The sequence below is a fragment of the Centroberyx affinis genome, unplaced genomic scaffold, assembly GCF_046629955.1.
Source record: "Centroberyx affinis isolate AG114_WGS23_722 - 3 ecotype Tasmania unplaced genomic scaffold, CSIRO-AGI_Caff_v1 ptg001367l_1, whole genome shotgun sequence".
In the NCBI taxonomy this organism is placed as follows: domain Eukaryota; kingdom Metazoa; phylum Chordata; class Actinopteri; order Beryciformes; family Berycidae; genus Centroberyx; species Centroberyx affinis.
The window spans coordinates 1-22720 of NW_027279854.1; the positions used below are offsets into that span (position 1 = coordinate 1).

The 22720-nt window shown below is 42.3% G+C and overlaps 1 protein-coding gene across 2 annotated transcripts in view; it reads left to right on the forward strand.

Annotated features, from left to right (window-relative positions):
* The first annotated feature begins 1423 nt into the window (after positions 1–1423).
* Positions 1424–22720, forward strand: part of odad2 (outer dynein arm docking complex subunit 2) — a 36027-nt gene continuing 14730 nt past the window's right edge. The window contains exons 1-15 of one of the 2 annotated variants that reach the window (XM_071525933.1): positions 1424–1647; positions 2013–2170; positions 2721–2922; positions 3137–3243; positions 3867–4003; positions 4955–5071; positions 7724–7726; positions 8738–8919; positions 9501–9644; positions 10687–10840; positions 16733–16879; positions 17271–17480; positions 18759–18992; positions 19485–19595; positions 19776–19930. In XM_071525933.1, coding sequence (XP_071382034.1) covers positions 1424–1647; positions 2013–2170; positions 2721–2922; positions 3137–3243; positions 3867–4003; positions 4955–5071; positions 7724–7726; positions 8738–8919; positions 9501–9644; positions 10687–10840; positions 16733–16879; positions 17271–17480; positions 18759–18992; positions 19485–19595; positions 19776–19930 — 2285 coding nt within the window. Of the gene's footprint in view, positions 1648–2012; positions 2171–2720; positions 2923–3136; positions 3244–3866; positions 4004–4954; positions 5072–7723; positions 7727–8698; positions 8920–9500; positions 9645–10686; positions 10841–16732; positions 16880–17270; positions 17481–18758; positions 18993–19484; positions 19596–19775; positions 19931–22720 lie in introns of both variants that reach the window. The other variant, XM_071525932.1, reaches the window with a different exon arrangement.

Sequence of the window (22720 nt, forward strand, 5' to 3'; positions counted from 1 at the left end):
CACATTCAAAAGTAGAACGCCACTATGATTTTACTTTAACATTTGCTTCTCTGTGTCAAGAATAAGGCTCAACATAAATTTGTCACTTAAATTCGCTGTTGATTGGCGTCAGAGTTATTAACTTTGAACTGAGTGAACTTATTTGCTGTGTCTAAACGGAGAAAATCCAAACCCAAATAGACTGTTTTCACTACCCAATGTTTGTCTCCAGAACACTGCCAAACCAGTAGTCAGAGAGGAAATAGGCTCTCAAATATGCGGTTGTGTGGACACTCTAAAAGGAAAGCATAGAGTGATTCTGTTATTATAACAACATTTGACTTGACATATTTGAGCTTCTCTGACCAGGCAAGTTGTCTCCACACCACCATATCCAAAGTTAGACACACATTTGACACAGGTAATATACTGCAATGCGCCGGTATGTCACAGAGCCCTAACTAAAGCGGGGTACTCTAGTCTCTCGTTGAACGTTTAACTCGTAACTGACCGTTTGCGTTTTAGTGACTTTTGACCCAACTCCCGTTCCGTTGTGTTTGGCTGTATCATAGCAACCAGAGGAGACAGCATATGGTTTCCATAGAAACCCTCGATGGCTAACTGATATAGGCTTTGTAGCTAACATTTTCTTCGGAAAAAGCTTGAAATACACGGTAAGTTTGCAATTAAGCTCATATATAGAAAGAAAATAGTCCGTTATAGAAAAATGTATGGTGCAGCTATGTTCCATTGATGAGGGAAAGCTGCTGTTGTAAGGGCTGTAAGTTATCAGCTTTGCTGATAAGCCTGACGGCGTAGTTAACGTTGGCTACAAAGTTTTAACTTAGTTCAGCTAGCTAACTTAGTTAGCCACACTACCTAGCTTAGTTAGTTAGCTAACGAAAATAACTCTGGGAATACTATAATATATTTTGAAGGGATACTTTACAAATATCGCAGCCAAATTACAAGACACTACAGGAATATTACAGAATACCATAGGAGTTAAAAACACCATAAAGTACCATAAGGTCACTATAAACTCACTATTGAGTACCACAGACACACTTTAAGTCCCTTTTGGAACATTATAACAATTTTACATTCATATTACGTAACTAAATGCATGGTAAAATATCTCGGATTTAGCGCTCTACATTGATATTGTTTTCAGTAGTTTCAGTTGTCCTAGTCTTGTTTATTTGATGAAATGCTGCTTTAACATTAAAGTTAAAAACTGAGGTGAGTCTTCTTCCTCTCTGTGTTGCACTGGACCTGATGATTCTACACAATATATTGGAAGAAACACTATACAAGTGGAGCTAATGATTAGAGTAAGGCTTTATGCTGAGCCTCTGGCTCGCCCATAGTAAGTCATATACTGGAATATAGTGTTGTTATTGATATTACCCATTTGAAATTTCAGAAGGTCCCAGCCGCTGCTATGGGGGCATCACTGACCAGGGCAGCCCAGTGGACCACGGCCAGCTCTGCTACTGGCAAACTGGAGATCACACCGCTCAATGAGTCCCTGTTGAAAGAGATCCTGCGCTTTGTGGAGCAGTTCAGCTCCAGACACCCACAAGAGGCCAAGCATGTGTTCAAGGAGCCGCTGCAGTGGAGTACCACCTTAGTGGCTTCTGATTTCAAAACAGACTATGACATCAGGTAGGTCTAATCATGAGGCAGGCAGCCGACTGGCCAAGTGCTTTCAGTATTATGTGTCTGTGCAGGATATGTTGTCACCAAAAGTGTCCAAATGTATTTTATCTTAGTAATACTCATGGCAGTAGGCTATAATTAATTTGTTTTTCATCATTCTAGCCCATCTCATCAGAATGTTCTGTTCTGCTTTCTATTTGTGGTTAGCTTTATACCTGATATCTTGGAGGCGGAGTGCAAAATGCTTATACAGACTCTGATTTTTCTAAAGTGCATAAGCATTTTTAAGCCCGGCACAAGTATTGCATGGCAAAATGATAATAGAAATGAGGCTGTGAGTGATATTTGTTTTTGTTTTATTTTCCCTTCAGTGGCCCGACTGTACAGTCCCAGGAAAAAGACAGTGAAGGGCATCCCTTGTTGCAGCTCTCCCCCCCTACTATTTCTGTGCACAGCTTCAGTCAGCTTTCTAAACTAGTTCAGCTGGCAGACGATAAGAAGCTGAAGGAGGTTCGAGCATGTCTCGAAGGTAAGCATGGTGACCACAGGATGAGATTTGAATCCCATTTGCATCCTAAGCAGTCCAGCCGCCAGCATACTTCCATAACCCACAGACTTAATTTGTTTGTCCTCCTTGTTATCCTCTACTTCCATCCAATTATACTGCCATCAGATTATGTTTGTAATTCTTTACAGATATATATTTACTGTAGGGCCAATGCCAAAAGCAGCTATGGTGATATATATTTGTCTGGGAGAGGAATACATGATGAAGATGGTATAAAATAGCCCATTTCCATTGCCAGTGGATGTTTTGTAAAAAGAGTGTGTTAACTTAGTTTGCTGTATTTTCAGTTTGGGTTCCAAATCAGGTAAATTTAGTCATGGACCCAGATTTAATTTAACCTAGACTTAAAACACACAAGTGCTGTTGTTATGCGGGGACCCACTAGACACATTTTGAGTCTCAACCCACATTTTCAGAAACACTGATGTAAAGTATACAGCATTGTACAGCATTGAAACAAGGGCTTCATTTGAAGAGTTGGTAAGGCTACCCTTTATTTAACCTTATTCAGAAAATAGAGACCCTGTGATAAAGATTCTGGGCCCCAGCTTTGCCACTGTGCTGGAGGGGGAAGACACCTCTGTGCTGCGTCTGGTGGACAAAGTGAAACAGGGGGACCAGGCAACGGACTCGGATGTCCAGGTCAAGCTGTTCCTCTTGCTGCAACATCTGGACAACCAGCTCCTCAGCAACTCCCTCAAACAGATCTCCCAGTGGGTGCCTTTCTTATCTCCTACCCTTTCTGCATTCAATCAAGCTATCTATCCATCTTCCACGGCAATCCTCTTTCACTCTGATCCAAGCAGACTTGCTGCAACATGTGGTTTTTTCTGATTAGAATAGGCAGCCGGTTAAGAGACAGAACCACGAATGGACCAGATAAATTGGCTGTTTGTTTTGTTTTGTTTTGCTGCGTTTTCATTACAGAGAAGTCAGGCTCAACCCCGCTGCGGTGAAGACTGAAGTGGAGCTGTTGAAACGCTTCTGCAGTGAAGGGGAAAAGAGGGTGTTGAAGTCGGTTCGATACACATCAGGTTTGAATTATCTCCACATTTCACTGGGTTGCAAGAAAGGCGATTGCTATTAGGGCTAATACTAGATATTCCAAAGTATAAAAAGTCTGTGTTCTGTCCGCCACAAAAAACATGGAAGTCATTATATCTGTCAGATTTCAGTTTACCAAGACATTAATCAATTTATTTACTCGCCTCGGTGCAGCAGATCTGTCGTGGCATAACAGCTAACCGTTCATGGAAATGCACCATGCTCACCAAGTGATAAATGCAGCCTTTGAAAAATGTGTCCCCTTTTGCTGAGGTTGAAATGAAACCTTCTATGCAAATATTGTGACGCCAAGCAGCCTTAAAATAATGACGGTGTCACGATGTGGCTGTTGTTTGGTGAATGATTTATAAAGGGAGTGAAACTATGGCTCTAACCAGGCAAGGCTCATGTCTGAGACCTGTGCTGTGCAGAGTGATATGTCATCCTCTTTGGCAGCACAGGCACTTGGGATGATTTCTCCTTTTGCTGCTGTCTTATGAACCAATAACATTTTCCTGCGTCCATTGGGGACAATAATGCTGTGACCTGATTTCAGGCAGCACTACACAATATAAAGTTTACTGCAGTGTCGTTCCTTATCTGTTTTTTTTAGATTATGAATTTGGCAATGGCTGTCACACCCCTCCGTGGCGGCAGGTGCATGGAGAGATTTGTTACCTTGTGATTGAGCCTTGTGACACTGAGACCCTCTACATCACCTGCAGCACAGCGGGAGTCTTCCTAAATGGGGTAAGGCTTAGAAGATAAAGTCAGTGTGGATTGGCAATAACAAAGACTAGAATTTTGATTCTTCTTTCTGTGTGAGAATATGTTAAGGACCAACTTTTTTTGGGCAGATATGCTTGTTGACAGACCAATTTCCATCGTACAATCAGTTAATTGGCAGCAATTTTTGTATGTTCAGTAATTTTCAGTGCTAGCTCATACTATCCTTTAATCATATACATTTAGCTTAAGCACTAGAACTTATTATAATTGATTTATGTATCCTGACACCAAACAACTGCTACCAATCTTCTACCAATCGTCATGTTACACAATGGAAGGTTGAATTAAGACCTTATTCGATTAAATCATCCCATTCAATTAAAGTTTAACAAGATACTGAAATAGCCACGCTCAACTGCAAAATTGGACAGGCAACGTAATATCATATTCAGTACAGTACAATGCTCCTTCTTTAATCTCATAGTAATGATGATGAAAATTTCCAAAACATTAGGTAAGTGTCCCTAAAAAGCAGAGAGCTTGTTTTCCAAGCTTGTATAGAGAGATTCCAAATGCTTTCCAAATGCTAGGAATCACTGTGAATGTGTGTGCAATCAATCCTGAGAAGGTTTTGCATGCCGCAGCATCTTTCACTCTTTCAGCGACTTTGCTGACAAGCCCTACGTTTCCTGTCTCTATTTCTTCACCTGGAAATGGTTCAGCTAAGGTCAAAAAACTACACCCTAAAACCCAAATGTGTCCAAATGGGTGACATTGATGCGAACGAAAACCTCAAAGAGCAGGAGTGTCTTAAACATAATTTAGTGGTTTACACGGTTTTACACTTCCCTTTTTTAGGCTGCCTGGTGATACTCTGAGCTCCCTAACCTCAGCTATTCCAGCAGACATGTGGGTCACATTATAATTGTGGTTTTAGTATTAATGAAGCTGTTTTCAACGTTGTTTTCACAGGGCATAAAACAGGAGGGGGAAGAGAATGCCTACGAGCGAACGAGTGATATGCACAAAGACTTGGTAACACTTCTGAGGAACAGGTCTCCCCATTTTGCTGAGAACATAAACAAGCAGGTACAGTGGAATTTAGGCAGATGCGATTAACATCAACATATCAAGCCCCCCTTCATGGCCTTGGGTTTTAGCTCCTGAAGCATAGAAGTGGGGGTGTTGAAATGCCTCTTTGTCCCGTGAACAAGGCCCTTCTCTCTAAAGCGTTGATTTGATCATGGATGCTATATGACTCATGTGTATAGAGCGAGTTAGGATTGTGTAATCAGTGTCTGTGCTGTTCCTCGCTAGTGAGCTAGTGTCTGGTTGTCACTGTGTTGAAAAATTTCTGATGCGACCTCCTTCGTGTTCCAACGTCAAAACAGCCCAGTTAGTCACACACAAACACACACACACACAAACACACACACTCACACATACACAAACACATGCACAAAGTCATTTGCAGACACCAAAATCCGCGTGATTCATTCAGTAGTGCCGTTTCCTGCTTAAGTGATTTGATGACATAACAAATCGCCTCAATGATAGATACCAGCTGCTCTCAGAAATCTGTTAATCATTTAAAAATATGAACATGTTTTTTTCTCACTCACTCTGATGTGTGTTGGAAAATGTGGCATCATCACAAGCTCATCAGAGACATCCAGACTGCACAGACGGTGCCTGCTGTATATGGAAGTCGCAAGAGAAGAAAAGGCGATCACTATGATCATTTTTTTTTACTCTTCTGGTATAGTTATGTGGTTACTTGTGGCTAATGTTATTCTCAGCCAAACAAAATGTAAATATGATTAAGGACCATATGATTTACCCACTGTGCAAATCTCGCTCTCAAAGAAAGAATCAAAAGTACATCTATCAGAGTAATAGTATTTGCAGATGTAAACTAGGGTTGACATGGATATGTATTTTTCCCAATGATTTTTCAAAACTATTCTGCATGTGAGGGGCCAAATGATTTCACTGAACTATTCTGCATGTTAAGGGCCAAATGATTTCACTGAACTATTCTACATGTGAAGTGCCTTGGGGACAAAAGCTCAAGACAAAAGAAATCTCGTACCAAAATGAAAATGCTTTTCGAATTCTAATTGCCCTAAGGGATTTTCTGTGCACTTTATAGTAAATGCCAGGATGTTACTGGGACATTTACTGCTGTAAGTAGTCTTTAACAGCCATCAATGTTCATCCATTTTGAAATAACATTATACTAGACCTATATAGCATACATAGAAGAATAGGGCTTGCCTGATACCTGTCAAAATGTGGTCGGTCAGTGTGACTTTTTTACAGTAGGTGATAGAACTCAGGGTGCCACAGAGAACTGGGCTGGGGCAAGTGAAGGCTTTAATAAACCAATGAGTAGTGCCAGGCTGAGCTGTGTAAAAAAAAAAAAAAAGACATCCAGGCTTTTATGTTTTATGACTCCTGTGTGAAGAGTGATGCCTTCAGCCTGAACGATCTAAAAATGATAGACAGCGGCAATAAAAAAGTGCTGTGAATGAGTTTGCGCAGGCACAAATCATTGTCAAGGTCTTTTTCTCTTCGTGTCTTCAACTCCTTTGAAGTGTGCCTCGCGTGGTCCAGCAACATTTGTTTCACTTGCTGCCATTATTGAATATTTTCTCCCTGCCCTAACTTGAGCTAATCGCCTTTGTACGATTGGTTCAAGTTAACAAAGTTTTTGAAATTAATTTGATTGATTGCTGACAGTATTTCAAATGAGTAGACGGCGGCGCAATAGGCATCCTACATCTTCGATTATGAAATGCTAAGATATTAAGTGATTGCAGTCACTCATGAGGACAAGATCCATTCCAGTTTTAATTTGAGAGAGGAATAGCGGCGGCGTCTGTCAGAAACACGATCCCGCGCAGCTCCGGCCCAGTTCTCTGATTGCAATGCGGAGAGCCCAAACTTGGAAGGCGATAGCCAAAGATAACAACACCTAATCTCCAAACATATCTGCTCGCTTCCAATGTGAGGAAGCAGATCTTTTTTAACAGTTGTATTAGATTAGACAGCTTCAATCAAATACGCAGAGGCAGCCAAAGGAGAGGAGGGCTGCAACACAGGGAGGAAGCAGACTCCACTTCTCTGTTCAGTGTTGTGGATTCGTTTTGACATCACAGCGTGATTGGAAATTGGACATGCTGTGTATTTGCATGCACGACACACACACTGAAAAGCAAACTCTACTCTCTGGGTTGTAGATTTATTTATTTTTTTGTTATTCAGATCCTGAAATTAATATAGACTGCTTCACTGTCATAATCGCTCAGTAGACACTGCTTGAGTCTCGCCACTGACAGATATTTTATGGCCAATGGCTGCAGATTTGCTGCCCTGCTGATTTTCCATCATTGTGGATCAAGTAATTAGATACAAGTCTACCCCCAAACATATGTAAATAGTTGGGGTTTTAGGTTTTAGTACCCAAATGCAGGCTTGGAAGAAACAAGACAAATGAAGAAAGAAGTCAAGTGCTAATGATTGAATGTCGCCTGCTATAAAAATGTTTGCTGAGAAACATTTGGGGCTGCAGGCGTCAGTCCTGCTTAACATGGCATTTGTCTGCTGGCCTTTACTGTGTTCTGATGCAGAAAGGCACCTGTAATAGGGCCCTTTACTGTGGCATGCCATAGAATTTGGAGTGTTTCCTCCTGCTGCAGCACATGGACTTTGTCCATTTCACGTATAATAGAATTAAAGAAGGTCGGATACCTTAATAAAATCAGACTGTGGCACTGCTGTGGAGTGAATTGGCTTGTATGTTTCCAATAGCAGGTCACTTTGTGTTTTATGAAAAACAACTCTTTGGAAAAGTGACTGGGCATGCTTGGCTCCAGCTAGTGTGCGAACACAACCCATACAAATACATCTCAATTCTTTTTTTCCCTGCCCGTAAAAAAATCAGAAACAGTTGAGCTCCTAGCGACCAATGACAGTCCGAGCTATTTCTGCATAGCAGGTGTCTGTGATTAAAAACTCTCCTGCCTGCAAACCATTCATATGTGTCTTGTTGGCATTCTTATGTAGGTTGTAAAGTTAGGCAAAAAGACCTTCAAAACTTCAAAAAATCATTGCTGAATAACAGTGACACAAAGGTTCTACTTTGTGTGTGCCAAGCTGCAAGGTTTTAGGTCAAGGAATGTACAGAAACAATAAACTTTTTGATATTGTTCAGCCAATTAACAGAGGGGGACCTCTTCTGTGTGAAGCATTGGGAATGTGTTATTTTATTCCAATGGCTCAATAAAGGCTGAATTGTTACCCAGGCCTGGGGATTGTTGAGAGAGACTGTTTTTATGTGAATTTTATGTTTTTATGTGTCATTGATACTGTTTCAGAACCCTGATTAGTTTTTATATGGCTCTTCTTGGACTGCGGTGGCCAGCACCCTCTCACACATCAATATGTTATGTGTCTCAAATAATGAAGAAAGAGGCATCATGTCAGATGTTGGGTGGAAAATACGGCTCACAGCTTGAGAAGAATCACAATCAGAATGGCTACTTTGTTTAAAGAACAATCATTCAGAGGAAGAACTTTTTTTAACAGCCCAAGTTCATATAATTTTACGACCCAAATTTATTGTATATATCTCGCTGCTAGCATTTTGGTGCAGATTGAGAGCGGTCTTTTTCCTCACTCTCCAACCCCCGTCTTTTTTCCCCTCACCAACAGGATTTTGCAGTTCAAGAAGAACTTCCATCAACACAAAAGATCCAACATGTGGAATCGGTTGATGCGGAGGAACAAGGCCAACCCCAGAGGTCTTACGAGCATCAGGAAAAGAATGTGCATGAGAGGGCGAGACAACAGCATACACTGAACAAGCCAGGCGGCAAGAAGAAATTAGAACCATCTCCGAGGTGGAAGAATCTCGGTCTCATGTCTCCCTATGAGTATGTGATAATTCCGCTCGTAAGATGTGTTTTGAAATATTGTCAGGCTACCACGTACTGTGCGTGGTGGGGCTCTCTCCGCTTCAAGACATGAGCCTTAGATGGGGGGGGTGATGCCGGAGTCAAGCCTGAGCCACATGTGCGCAGTGTGTCTGCTCTGCATGCCAGCAGTCACACATTATAAAGAGATGGTTATATGGTTTATAAATTTTAGGGCAAGCGCAAATATTCCTGATTATACAGTGATCTAAGTTAATAGATGCGTTCACAGTGTGGAAACCCTTTCTGCCCAATTACAGACAGAAAACTTGGGAGAAGCCTTAGAAAAATCCCCAAAAAGATCTATCACATATGGTCTTTGATTGATAAATAGATCTAGCAAGGGCTGAGCTGTTGCAGCTGTACCTTGTGATAACTGTACCCATTTGAGGAGAAACTGGCCCGGGATAAAAGTAGCCAAATTGCTAAAAAAAAAGCCCGCTGAACCCTCATCTCGAATTATTAAATAATGATTATGTTCGAAAAATAACAATTTTCAAAATAGAAACAGGCATAATGACTCTTATTTCATGTCATTACAGTAAAGCAGAGGAAAAAAAAGCCAGCAAGGGCTCCGGGAAGGAGAAGTCTGGTGAGGTGCAGAAGAAGATGCTGAGGTCGGACAGCAAGAAAAAAGCTGAATTCTCTGTGTCCTCCTTACCTGGGCGCCAGTCCTCCCAGAAAACGTAAGAATCCTGAATGAGTTCACTTTGGTCAGACCTTATAATGGCTATCTCTTCCTCTGCAGATGGAGTAACATACATGAGATTTAGTCACAGAAAGAAAGATTAGCCAAATGCTCTTTCACCACCAGTGATATTTGCAGTGGAAAGTGGAAACCATTGTATAGAACAAGCGCCAATGTATAGACTGATGTACACTTTTCCTGCCTCCGGCTCCTGGCAGCCAAAGCTCCCCAGCTGTCTCCATAATTGCGTCTGCCAATGTATACAGGCCACTAGCATAATAAATTCACTTGGTTGATTCTAGCCACCGTTCTGCGATAGCGTTTTTTGCCGCTCATCAGTCGGCACACATGTCACTGGGACCCGAGGGAGTGTTCACCCGGCGCCCAGCACCCGGGACGGTGTGTGTAGGCCTGGCTGCTTAATGAAGGCCTTGTTCAGTGTTTATCGCGCCGCTGCCGGGAAAACGCTCACTCCCATCGGCTGGCTTCTTCTGATAATGGGCTCCCCTGGAAATGCTATCTGCGCGTACATGGGAACCGTCTCCCCGCGGCCTCATTTGAATGCGTACCAAATTTCATTGCTCCGCAGTGCCCAGTTTGCGTGATGCAGTTATCCAAGTGGCCCGAGCGACTTTCAAAAGCCATCTGCATTTCTGTTTGCATGTATGGTTGCAGCGAGAGTCCCTGCACGGCGTATGATGACGACTCCAGTCCTCCCGTTACTTTATTCCAATCTTTATTTCCCTGCTGCTTAGATTGTGAGGAAGTTCAAACTTGACACTTGAATTTCAATGAGAAGCATTAATGGCTCTCCTTGTGTAGGATGACCAAGCTGTTTTTCCGTTTAAAACACAGGAAAAGAGAACTTGGAACCGGGGCACGAACAAATTGTGTTTTTGATATTCACGATTTCACGATATTATACTTTCCATCCCTTTGTCTGAATATGCCCTGTTTAGTTGTTACTCTATCCCTTCGCTTTTGCAGATTGTTATCTGCTGCCTTAAGTGCACTGCTCTTTATCTGCTCTTTGTGTTCAGTAAGACCCCAGCAGGAGTCGTGCCGGTGGAGGATTTCAGCGAGAGTTCATCGGAGAGTGAGGAGGACGAGGAGCAGCCAGAGCGCCGTCCAGAGAGCAACACGGACCTGCCCTCCGAGTACTGGCAGATCCAGAAACTGGTCAAGTACCTCAAGGTACAGTAAAGCCACCCTGCACACCGCCGCACGTTGCCTCGGCTGGAATTCGACCCAAAATAGTGCTTTGTAGAGAGACTTGTACTACTGCAGGCAAAGGCGGTCGGCAACTGACAGGAAACGGTAAAATCCGTGCTCATTCCTGTGATCCGTACAGGAATTTTGATGCTGACCTGGGTCAATATTCAGACTTCAAAAACTTCTTGAAGTGCCTCTCGATAAGATTTAGTCATGATTGTAGAACGTAGGATGGCTGCATAACAGCACACAATCTCACTGAAAATAATTCCACCTGTCTGTTTTGCCTCAGTGACATTATATAAACTTGCCAATCATTAAGAAAGGGGGTGTCAGATGAAATAAAGTATAGGGTGCTCCCGTTTAAAGCAGTGCTTTATAGGAGGATGCTTATTGAAGTGGTTGGCCCGGCTCATGGATTCCTGGTTTCTGACACAGGCCTGTTTGGTTGCACATGTGAGCCAAGGCACAGGGGGAAAGAGCTGTCTGACGGCAGCAGCTGTACGCTCTGTTTGCCCACACCGCAGAAGCATAAAAATGAAGCGCGCCTGCGATAGGTCTGACAGGGCATATGGTGAATATTAATGTGTCAAAACATGGGAGGAAAAGAAAAGAGGACAGAAACGCCAATGACCCAGACTGACTGGGAATGCCTCCGACCACTTGACTTGGGAGATCAGCCCGCCTCCCTCAGCGGATACCCATTCATCTGGGCAGTATCATTTAGATAGAACATGTTAGAACTGACTGCCTTCACTTTATTTTAACAGGATTCTGTTTAGCTACACATTGCAAACCTGTCCCTACCCATTCAGCAATAATAAAGAGCTTAAATGCTGCAGCCCTAGCACAAGTGCTTTCAATTTAAAGGAAGAAAATTCAATGAGTTAATGTCATTTCAGTGTGGAAAAATAGTCTACATTACCCTATTTTTTTATGAATTTATGAATAGGATTATTAGACATTACCAAAAGATTTGTGTGCTGAGTTTTGTGGCTTAGTGCTTAATAAGATCATTCACAGGGCAACCAAGTAAATCTTGTATAGCAAACACTGCTGCAAAGTTGAACTCAAGGTAGATATTTTTAGCTTAACAAAATAGAATATAATGGAAGGAAATTCCCATTCTAAAAGCAGGCTGCTACTCCTTTCCAGAAAGGAAGGGGAAGATGTAAATGATATGAAAGAGGCAATTTCAGATAAAGAAACCTCACTGGGCTTGTATATGTATACTTTTCAGCGGGATTGTGGTGTGAGCTTTAGGGTTGCGTGTGTGGCTGCTTCAACAAGATGCAGCACTGCAGTAACCGACATGTCCCAGCCTTCTATCTGTCTGAAAACCACACAGTGCAGTTATTTATAGGGTTTGTCCAGTAGTCATTTTATAATATCATTACCATCAGAAGCTGAAACTTACCATGGGCCAAGTTAAATATCTGCCTTATTTTAGAAGGAGATTTTTTTTCTTCCTCCAACACTATAGACAGACGTTTGTACTGTAGGAAGTTTAAGACTTTCATAAAGCGACACGTGGATATTTACCTAAGGTTCTAATGTGTTTGCTTATATACCTGTATGACTGGAGGTCTATGCCCGTAACATTATTATATGGGCTTCCCCAAAATCCGGCATGTGGATATCAGTCTCTGTTTGTGTAACGTGTGTGCATGTCTAAATATAAAAGAGGCATAGTGACATCCAAAACAAGTGTTTACATAAATCACCCACCTGAGTCCAATCTATAAGCCATCGATGCCACAATTGCCACAACATTTTAACATACCATATAGTAAAGTATACAGTATGTGTATGTGTGTGTAACAAGGCACAGTAAGCCTCATTAGTGAGGACATGCAACTAGGCTAACCAATGTCACATATTTTATTATTTCACCAAAGCTGTTAACATTTAGGCTGCTGTGCTGTGCTGTTTTTGATCAATGGCAGGTGAGAAAGAGGTTTGTCTAATATATTTTACTGGTTAACAGATAAAAATGTCAATATTGTTTACTTTAAAAATTTGCAGAATTTATAATTTTCTGCTTTTTTATTGTGCAGATGGCCTTTTCCCATCTCATTTTTTACAGTGACAACAAAATAATGATTCATCAGACAGCTTTTTTAACTAAATAGTGTTGATAGAAACCTTTCCCCAAAGCTTAAATATGGTGTTTGTATGAGTATAAGCACAGTTTGGTGAGAGCAAAGTGTAAAAGTATATTAGCAAGCTTTACTCACATGGATGTTGTGTTGAACCCTTATTAAGGTTGCTCCCCCTCTGCTGGGCAGTCACAGTACTACTGCCCCGGTCTTCTCTCCTGAGAACCATTCTCCTAATTGCTCCACTAAAAGTTATCCTGCCTCCAGTGCAAAGGAGCCAGTATCAGCTAATTTTCTCACCAGAGGTGAATTTGTAGCTAATTATACTGTAAGCAGTTAAGCATCAGTGATGCTATTTCAAGAAACATAACACTCAATTAAAAACCTTAAAATTTTAAACCCTTGTAATGCATTTACAACATGTCTAATCTGGAATTTTCTAACAAGAATAATTGCACAATTTCATTTGCATGAGTTAAGCAACTTTTCATAGCGAGAGAACCTCACTAGACGTTTGCTCAGCGTGCACTGCTCTAATTGTAAGACAGCGGGGCCAGTTAAGTGATCAAGTTTTATTTTATAGGAGCTCTTATGTCAAATATGAAGTAAGAAACAACCGCTAATCATTCATTCTTTCCTTTTTCCTTGCCCATAATAGAGCAGGGGGTCAGGTTTGCTCTTTTCATTAGAAGCCTTCCCTCTGAGTCTGCTCTAGTCGGCAGAGAAGTATGAAACCTCATGCATCCTCCAGGACTCGACCTCTGCCAAGCCCCGGCACTTCTCTCTTACACCGAGGTCTGTGAAGCACAGGCAGTGGCCCGAGTCCACCTGTCACTGGTCCAGCGTTACAGACATGCACTCATATGCATGTGGGCACGTACACTCGGCGTGCGCGCTCACCCCCGCTGGCACGACACAAGCCCAAACACACACACATACACAGTTACGTCGTTAAGGAAGGGGCCTGGGGTCAACAGGGTATCATTGACAGCCCTATTAACCTCATCCCTGCTCCCACATGGTTAGTGCTGTGATTTATTGGCTTGGAGTGGCTCAGGCAGTGCAGTCTCTGTCTGCAGAATACAGTCTGCTGCTCCAGAGGAACCAGACTAGAATAAGAACTCCATTCAGTAGTGCGAAAGGCTTCAGCTATTTAGTAGTGAAGACGGAGACACCTGCAGTAAAGGAAGAGACAACATGCGTAAAGCATCTTTAAGTGGCTCATATCAAGTTCACACCATGAATGAAATTTGATTCTTCATAGTGCTTTACCTCTTGTAAATCCATTTTTAATTCCATAATTGCATCAGATGAGGAGATAAATCATTTATACAACATCAGCAGAGGGATTACAATTAAATTGCTGATTAATGATTATTATCTACTTATATCGTATGGTGTAAATGCCACAATGATAATAATATAAATTATCTTTATGGGTTGTGTTAATGTAGAGGCAGTTGCTATTACATTTTTGTACTAAAACAGTTTAGGAATAATTGTTGTTATATACATTTTACAAATCTCTCTTTCCTTCCTACCTCAGTAATTTGTGCTGTCATTTAAAGGTATTTTCTTCCATTGGGTGTAATTTACGTGGACATTCATCACTGCTATTGTTATTGCTAAACCCTGCTGGTAGCAAATCTCTTGAATAATGGAACCTTGCTTCAGATTTAGGAAGCAGACCCCATCATAAGTAAGATTTCACCTGGATTTTAAAAGGCTTTGCAAGCTCCCCCTATCCCCATATTTGACACAAAAAAATCAACTGAGTATTGTTATTGCATGTTGATGATTGAAACACCAAGCCAAGCGGTCACGGTATGCAGTATCTAATCCAAGTTAATACGTCCCCACACAGACCGTGCAGATATATTAGACTACTTCTCGAAACTCTCGTACTGAGGTCGAATAGTGGTTGAATTCGTTCCACTTTGAGCATCTGCCCCTATCACGCTCAGGGAGAGTCAAAGATCCTCCGCCATAAAAGATTGTCAGATGTTGTCAATGTTTTAAAGAATGTCTACAATACTTCAAGACCAAAGCTAACAAAAATGAAAGCATATGATCTGTTTTCTGTTCTCTCAGCTATCACTCCTAAACATAGCGTTTTTCGGGGCTTGTTTTTACAAGGTACGAACCGAGCCTGCCGAATCCTTTGAAGAGTCAGCGCGCAGGAGACAAAGGAAGCAGTAGATCCAGTGCTGTTAATGGGCAAATGGTTCACATTTAGGCTAGCGTCGTGATATGGGGAACACATGTGCCCGGTATCCCAGTGTGTCAGAGCATTTCTTTTTGGGGGAGATATGATCAAACACCACTTGAGATTGTGGTATAGGCCTACACTGATGAGCTGGCCCCTCCAACAGCTGCATGAAACAGTTTATCCCACCAGCCTCCTATATATTGATGGGCTATTTTCTACTTATATGGATAGCTGATAGCAGGACATGTTACATTCTTATGTTTGGTTGAAATCGCCTGTTTAGCACAGTCCTGCAGTCTGAAATGTTTATGAAGTGTGCAACTAATAAAGGCTTATAAAGCTCAGAACGATAGAGGCGGCCTTGAATCCACCCAATGAAAAGTCTATCTGTGGCACATTTAAACCGCTGCAAAAAAAAAAGGAATAATATTTGATTGTTCACTTGCCAGGAGATTTTGGACTGGACTTTCAGTGTCACATATCAAAGCCATGTAGCACGTCTAGTATTACAGCAGCTTACTGTTGTATTTTCTACCTACTGCCATGAACTTCTGTTTCCATCTGACTACTGATTTTTTTCCCCCTTTCGTGATCAAAACCGTCGCACATTAACAAACTTTGTTATGCAACTACACTAGATATGATACAAACTAAATACAGTAATATAAAAAAGCCATTGCTAACCCAACAGTACTTTGAATACCTCCATGACCTAACCCGTAGATTGTTATGTTTTGTGCCATAACGCTGTCAACATCCCCCACAACCAGGACATTATGTGGATCTATGCAGTGTGAGGGGAATCTGAAAAAAGGACAGCATTCATTTACCATGCTGTCCTTTTTTAGCACAGAAGAACAAAGCAGAGTCAGGATCAGTGCCACCGCAGCACATGTCAGGGTTTGACCACACATGCCCTATTTTTAATGTATTGTTTCTTTATTTTTTTAGTGAACACATTGTAGTTAAGAGGTAATAAAACCTAATCGGTTCAATTTCCTGCCCCATGTGTACGGAGAGGCTTGAATTTAAATCAAAGAACAGAGTTTTCCCCCCAAAACCACTTGTTGACTTAGTAATGTTGTAGTTACTAAGTTGCTAATTGTCCGGACGTGAATCTAAAATGTCATGTGTGTATATAGCAACTGTCAAAACAGATTCTCTTTTTTGAAATGCTAACTCATTATTAGTTTCAGGGTTTCGATGCTGATGGTGTTCTTTTTCATCTTAGGTCATTGTCTAATGGTTTCTGGCCTTGGCTCCGCAGTCGGAGCACAGTGCTCCGTTAGCAAATAGTTTCTTTCCATCAGTGTTTACCACCACAAAGCTAAACACTTACCAGGCTGTGGTATAAACAAAACAACCCCAGCAGGAGTGGTATTATGGAGGGAAACAACAGAGGGAGGGAGGGGGCGGCGGAGGAATGGAGGGAGGTCTGTATCCTCCTCATTCCCTTTTCCAAATGTCTGTTTAATGTTTAATTCTCTCTTTCTCTCTCTCCCTCTCTCCCTCTCTCTCTCTGTGTCTGCCGTTTTCATTCATTCGTGCTTGGCATTATTATTTCAGGGAGGCAACCAGACGGCCACTGTGATTGCTCTGTGCGCCATGAGGGACTTTAATTTAGTGCAGGAGACGTGCCAACTGGCCATCCGGGATGTAGGTGGCCTTGAAGTCCTCATTAACTTGCTGGATACAGAAGAAATCAAATGCAAAGTGAGTAGCCATGCCAAAGCTGGACCTGGATGGCCCGCAGGCCCGAACAGAGCCAGCCCTGTGTGCCAGCCTGTGTTTTAGCTAGAGAAGCACTAGTGCGGGGAAGAGAGCATGCCTTTAAAGACACAGGGTAGCAATTACTCTCCAATATACCTAATGACATGTGTGGGTGCTTTTTAACCTGCTTTTATTGAGGCTTTTTGTTCTGTCTATTTTTAGTGGGAATGTGGGCGAATGTTTGGCTACCAGTTATTGCTGTACTACCCCAATACAGATGGAGACCTCATGTTGGCATTAGGCGCAACAGTTTCTCTTCCATCTCAAAACATGCCTGTCATTTTTTGATTGTTTTATTAGTAAGTGAGGGTGTTTGGTGTGTCTGTGCGATTAGATTGGGTCTCTGAAGATCCTGAGGAAGATTAGTCACAACTCTCAGATCCGTCGGGCCATCGCCGACCTGGGTGGCCTGCAGACCATGGTGAAGATTCTGGACTCGCCGGTCAAGGACCTCAAGGCCCTGGCTGCCGAGACCATTGCCAACGTGGCCAAGTTCCGCAGGGCAAGGAGGACCGTCAGGCAGTACGGAGGTATCAAGAGACTGGTGAGTCAAAGCACAGTCCAGGTTGGTATAACATGAAAGGACGATAAAGGAGAGATTTCCCACTCTGGCCCTTTTTCTGTGTACCGTCATTGTGAAGTGCAGCAAGAGAGAAAATTATAGACCAGACCCTGCTCTCAGTGTATTGGCATTAATGAAAAAGTTTTGGGATACGGTTGCAGATATTTTCCATTAAAAACATTGAAAGCTTATTTGGACTGAATTACACACAAGCTGAAAGTACTGTTCACCTCCAGAGAAATGAATGTTTTTGTGATGAGTAGCTTTTGAGAAAAACAACATTTTTTCAGGTGTGAACCAGATCGGTAACGACGTTATGCGTAGGGCAGAACGCCCACTTTTGCAGACCAGAAAGCGGGTCGTTTTCTTACTATTGATTGATTAGTCTTCTGAAAGATATAGCGTGTAGTGCAGCTTAGCACGGCATGGCTGAACTCTTCACCATTACTGTTTGCTTTCTGTCTACATAGTAGATGACATAGCCAGACTATGCTAAACCAAGCATTTCAATGCACGGTAAAGCGTTGACCTATACATGCCCTTTTCACACTGCATAGCAGTTGCCAGATAGTGGCCCATCTGTCCCTTTTTCACCTAGTTTGAAAACACCAGAGTGGGTCCAGGGGTAAAACAGATAGAATGTCCCTGACATCCCCCGACCTGCATTCATGTTTATTGACAGAGGGACCTGTGATTAAAGCCTCCATGCCTTGTATATTTTCCTCAGCCCCAAATCGGATGTTCTCATGTGCAAGTCACTCGCGGAGGCAGATTAATTTCACGCTATGCTACGAGACCACCTTTGAACTGTGCAGTGTGTAATAGCTTTGCCTGCTCTGTCTCACCGGCCAGGAACTATGGATTAGAACACTGAATGATGGCCATAAACCGTCACACTGGGCTTTTCAGGCCTAACATCAACATCTGCCCTGACGGTTTTCCACTCCCAGCATCTCTGGCTTTTTAATTCTTTCAGACCCAGCGGTAATAGAATTTTAATTACGCCCCCAATCACAGCCAACAACTTGCTATTCTCGTCTGGAAACGTCCATTATCACCCCAGTTCAGCCAGTGAGATTTTCAGAGTCCTTGAATTTGAGTCAAGTTCATCGAGTTTGCGTACATGCGTGCGTGCCGGCGTCCGGGTTACCGCTTGTGCGCACATGCGTGTGGTCCGCCTGTTTGTCCGCACGCGTGTTTGCGTATGTGTTTGTATTTATCGTCGTGTTTATCCACGTGTGCGTCTATCTCTGTGATCAGGTAGAGCTGCTGGACTGCGTTCCGGATTCGGCCACGCTGACTGCAGAGCAGGAGAGGGATGTGGAGGTGGCCCGCTGCGGCGCTCTGGCCCTGTGGAGCTGCAGCAAGAGCACCAGGAACAAGGAGGCCATCCGCAAGGCCGGGGGCATCCCTCTGCTGGGACGCCTGCTCAAATCCCCCCACGAGAACATGCTTATCCCCGTGGTGGGCACCCTGCAGGAGTGTGCCTCCGAGGTGAGGGGGTCCGCTCATGAGCACATGACCTGGCACTAGCGGATGGGCTGAAGCGGGATGAGGAGTGGGTGCGGGGGCGCATGGATTGTGCAATCAAAACCTGTAACTCTGATTATATGTAATAGTAACAGTAACAGTAATAGGATACAGCTAAGAAAAAAAAGAGTATGAATAAGAATGAAGCAAATTACGGGTATTAAACATAACACAACTGACATTTAAGTAGAATGAAATATATGAAATATATGAGTGCAAAATAGCAGTAGAGCATACTGAGTCAAAGAAATGCACAAAACACATATAATACTTGAAAATATACAAAAATGTAAAATGTATGAAGTTTGAAAATGAATTAAAGATCAAAAAATAGCATATATTTGCAGTATATAACAGATGAGACAAATATGAGAATATGAAAAATAACCAAAATGCGAGTTTGTGGCGTGTATACAGCATAGCATATTTATAACCTATTTTTTTTGTCCACCACAGAGAAGCTACAGGATTGCCATTCAGACAGAGGGCATGATCGAGGACTTGGTCAAAAACCTCAGCAGTGACAACGATGAGCTTCAAATGCACTGCGCCAGTGCAATCTTCAAGGTAGCTGTTTTTTTCCCCTTCTGCATACAGTATCTCCAGTGGCTCTGCACGTATTCTATATATGAAAAAAACTAGCGGAAATTGAAGAAACGATATAAAGCAGTCTTTCTCAGTCTCATAATTAGATCCAGACTGCAGAGGGAGTTAATGTACACCTTGACTCTCTCTGGTGCTCCGCAGTGTGCAGAGGACAAGCGAACCCGTGACCTGGTGCGTCAGTACGAGGGCCTGCAGCCCCTGGTCTCGCTGCTGAGCAAGGCGGACAACAAGCAGCTCCTGGCCGCCACCACCGGGGCCATCTGGAAGTGCTCCATCAGCATGGAGAACGTGGCTAAGTACGCCTGGGTTCAGGGTCTCACCTTATTACCTCTCATTAACGCACACGGACACATACACACACGCATAAACACACAAACACACACACACGCATGCGAACTAGGCAGCGAAAGCATGTCGACTACTACTAGTGAGGGGTGCTGTTTTTAACATACCAGGGGTATTGGAATAGCCCCATGTTTTAAGATGTATGACTATGTGTTTGTAATTAGTGGTAACGGATTTGTCTGACTTTGACAAATCACGTACATAGGAACAGTCTTCTAATGAGCCTCCATTTAGAGGGGGGTTAATAGCAATTAAGCATTTCACCCACATGTGCCCATAATGTTTGGAAAATATGTTTGCTAAGTTGATGTGGTTACCAGCAGTCTTATGTGAATACAATAATGGCAGAGGTGGATACGGCACAGCCTGTAAAGCCCTGCAACTGCATTTCGGGGGTTCAGCCGACTCTTGAGTGCATTAGGGTCGCCGTGCAATCATCACATGTGCTGCTTTTATGGGGGCTCTCATTCGTTCGCATGCCGGCTGTGTCACTTTTTCCACTCTCGTGCTGTTGTCATATCTCCTTCTCCTTTTACGTTGTGTCTGGTTGAAGTGATTATTTGGGCAAAATGTAAAGTTTTTGTACGGATTCTATTAGCTGTGATCTTTTATGTGAGTGTTTGCCAGCCGAATGCGCGCTTTTCCACTGTTAACAAAAGATGAAGTATAAGTGTCGATTTTATAGACTTCAGTGATGTGTTAGTCGAGGCAGTGCCCCGCTCGTATTGAACCAAGTAGGCATACTGAAAGAATCAGCCTTGGGATGGCAATTTTGTAATGTCAAAAAAGGCAAGCTGACATTGCCTTTAATCATTTGTCATGTACGGCAGACGTTTATTTAAGTGTCATTTAGCCTAGTTCCTTCAGCAGTGACATTTCTGGAATGGTTCTTGGCTTTTACTTTAGTGTCAGATGATTTTTTAAGTCAGTAATTTTCCCTGTAAAATAAATAATGCCCGGAGACCGTGCCCTGGCAGCCCCATACCTTTCCAGTGGTGCTCCCATGAAAGAATGATTTAGCTGTATTTATTTTCTTATTCAGTGTGAGGCTTGGGACGTAAGATATAACCCACATGCATTGATTTAATACCACGGTAACTTCATAATAAATTCAAGGCCTGTTTTCCACAATGGAGCCAAGAAACTGATAAGACATTGTCTGTTAATAATTTTTTACGATAAGAGCACTTTTGGAGTTTTAAAGTTTTCTGTTGAGGTAAGATTATATGGAAATCTTTCGCTTCTCACTCAGAAACGCTACATAATTCAAATTGCAGTGGAATTCTAAAAATAACAAGAAAAAGGCGCAGTAGCACTCACACGGGTCTTTCTGCACTTCATATATCATAACTGACAGAATGATATCCTACATTTAGAGTCTAAGTTAAGTCCTCCCAACTGGAACTGAGTGTCTGTTGCCACATTCAATTAAGTAAGGATTCCATTACAGACGCATGCCAATAACCTCTCTTTAAAACAAGGTGGACAGATCGCTGTCTGTTTGACCAAGTTCAGAAAGGATAGGATCAGTAGATGAACACTTTAATACATTTAAGCCTGAAAGAGACTCATCTCCTTATATTTTAAGGGTACAAAATGAACCTTTTAAATTCCTCATCCGCTGGCTTCTAAACAAGCTTGCATATCCAACTCGGTTTTGAACAAAAAAAGCCTCTAAAAAAAACAACAAAAATGGCACAGACTGGGAACCCTTCTGACTGCAGCTTGGCGTGGTGATAAAACAAGTTAACTGCACTGGCCATGAGTAATATGGCACCTTAGTACACTTGCTCCCAGTACGGGCTCTGTGCCCTAGGGTAATTACTCATAACACTGTTGCTACGCAAAACAGTAATAATAATCATGATAATAACAATAATAGGAATGCTGATAATGATACCATTAACCACATGTAAACCACAATTAGTGACACTTCATTTACAAACATCAAAAGACTTTGAAAGTTGCCCTGACTCTCATTACGGTTAATGTAATATTTAGCAAAGGTATCTAAGTGAGAGAACCAAAGGGCCATAACATGGATACAGAGTTCCCATTTAGCGGTTTCTTTTCCTGTGTGTGTTGTGTTTTGTTTTGCTTTTTGGACGGCGTGGGCACTTGGGTGTGAACGAAGGTGAAATTTGGCCGCCTCTTCAGGAGGAAACCAGCATGATGCGGAGCGAGTGTTTTTTATGCACACTTAAATTTGCAAGTGGATCTGTTTTTTTCGTACTCTCCTAGGGTTATTTGAATCACTTATAAAAATGTCTAGGTCAGGCGAAAGCTTGGAATGAAATGACCGAGCCATTACTGTCAAAAGGGAAAGGCTGCTAATGGTAACAGAGTTTCAGGGGCGTGCGCTCATTTCAGAATCAATCATAGGCCAAGCGCTGTGCCGAAATGAAAATCATTTTGGAATATATTTTACTACAACAGTAATGAGAGGGAGACAGGACTTTTTTTTCTTTTTTTCATTAAGTGCATGGACAACTGAAACAGACCTTGTGGCCCGTTGCAAACAGCATGCTTCTTTGTGTGAGTGATGTTTAGCATGGTCTGGACAGTATAGAGGTGGGGAGGGAGACCTCCACTCAAGACCAGCAGCAGCATGTGTTAGCCATTTGCCTGATTAATGATGCATCAAAATGAGAGATGATTGATGCCCAGAAATATAATTACATTCATAACTTAAGTGTGTTTGTTTAAAGCATCATCTTAACGTCCAAAGCTTATGTTTTTCA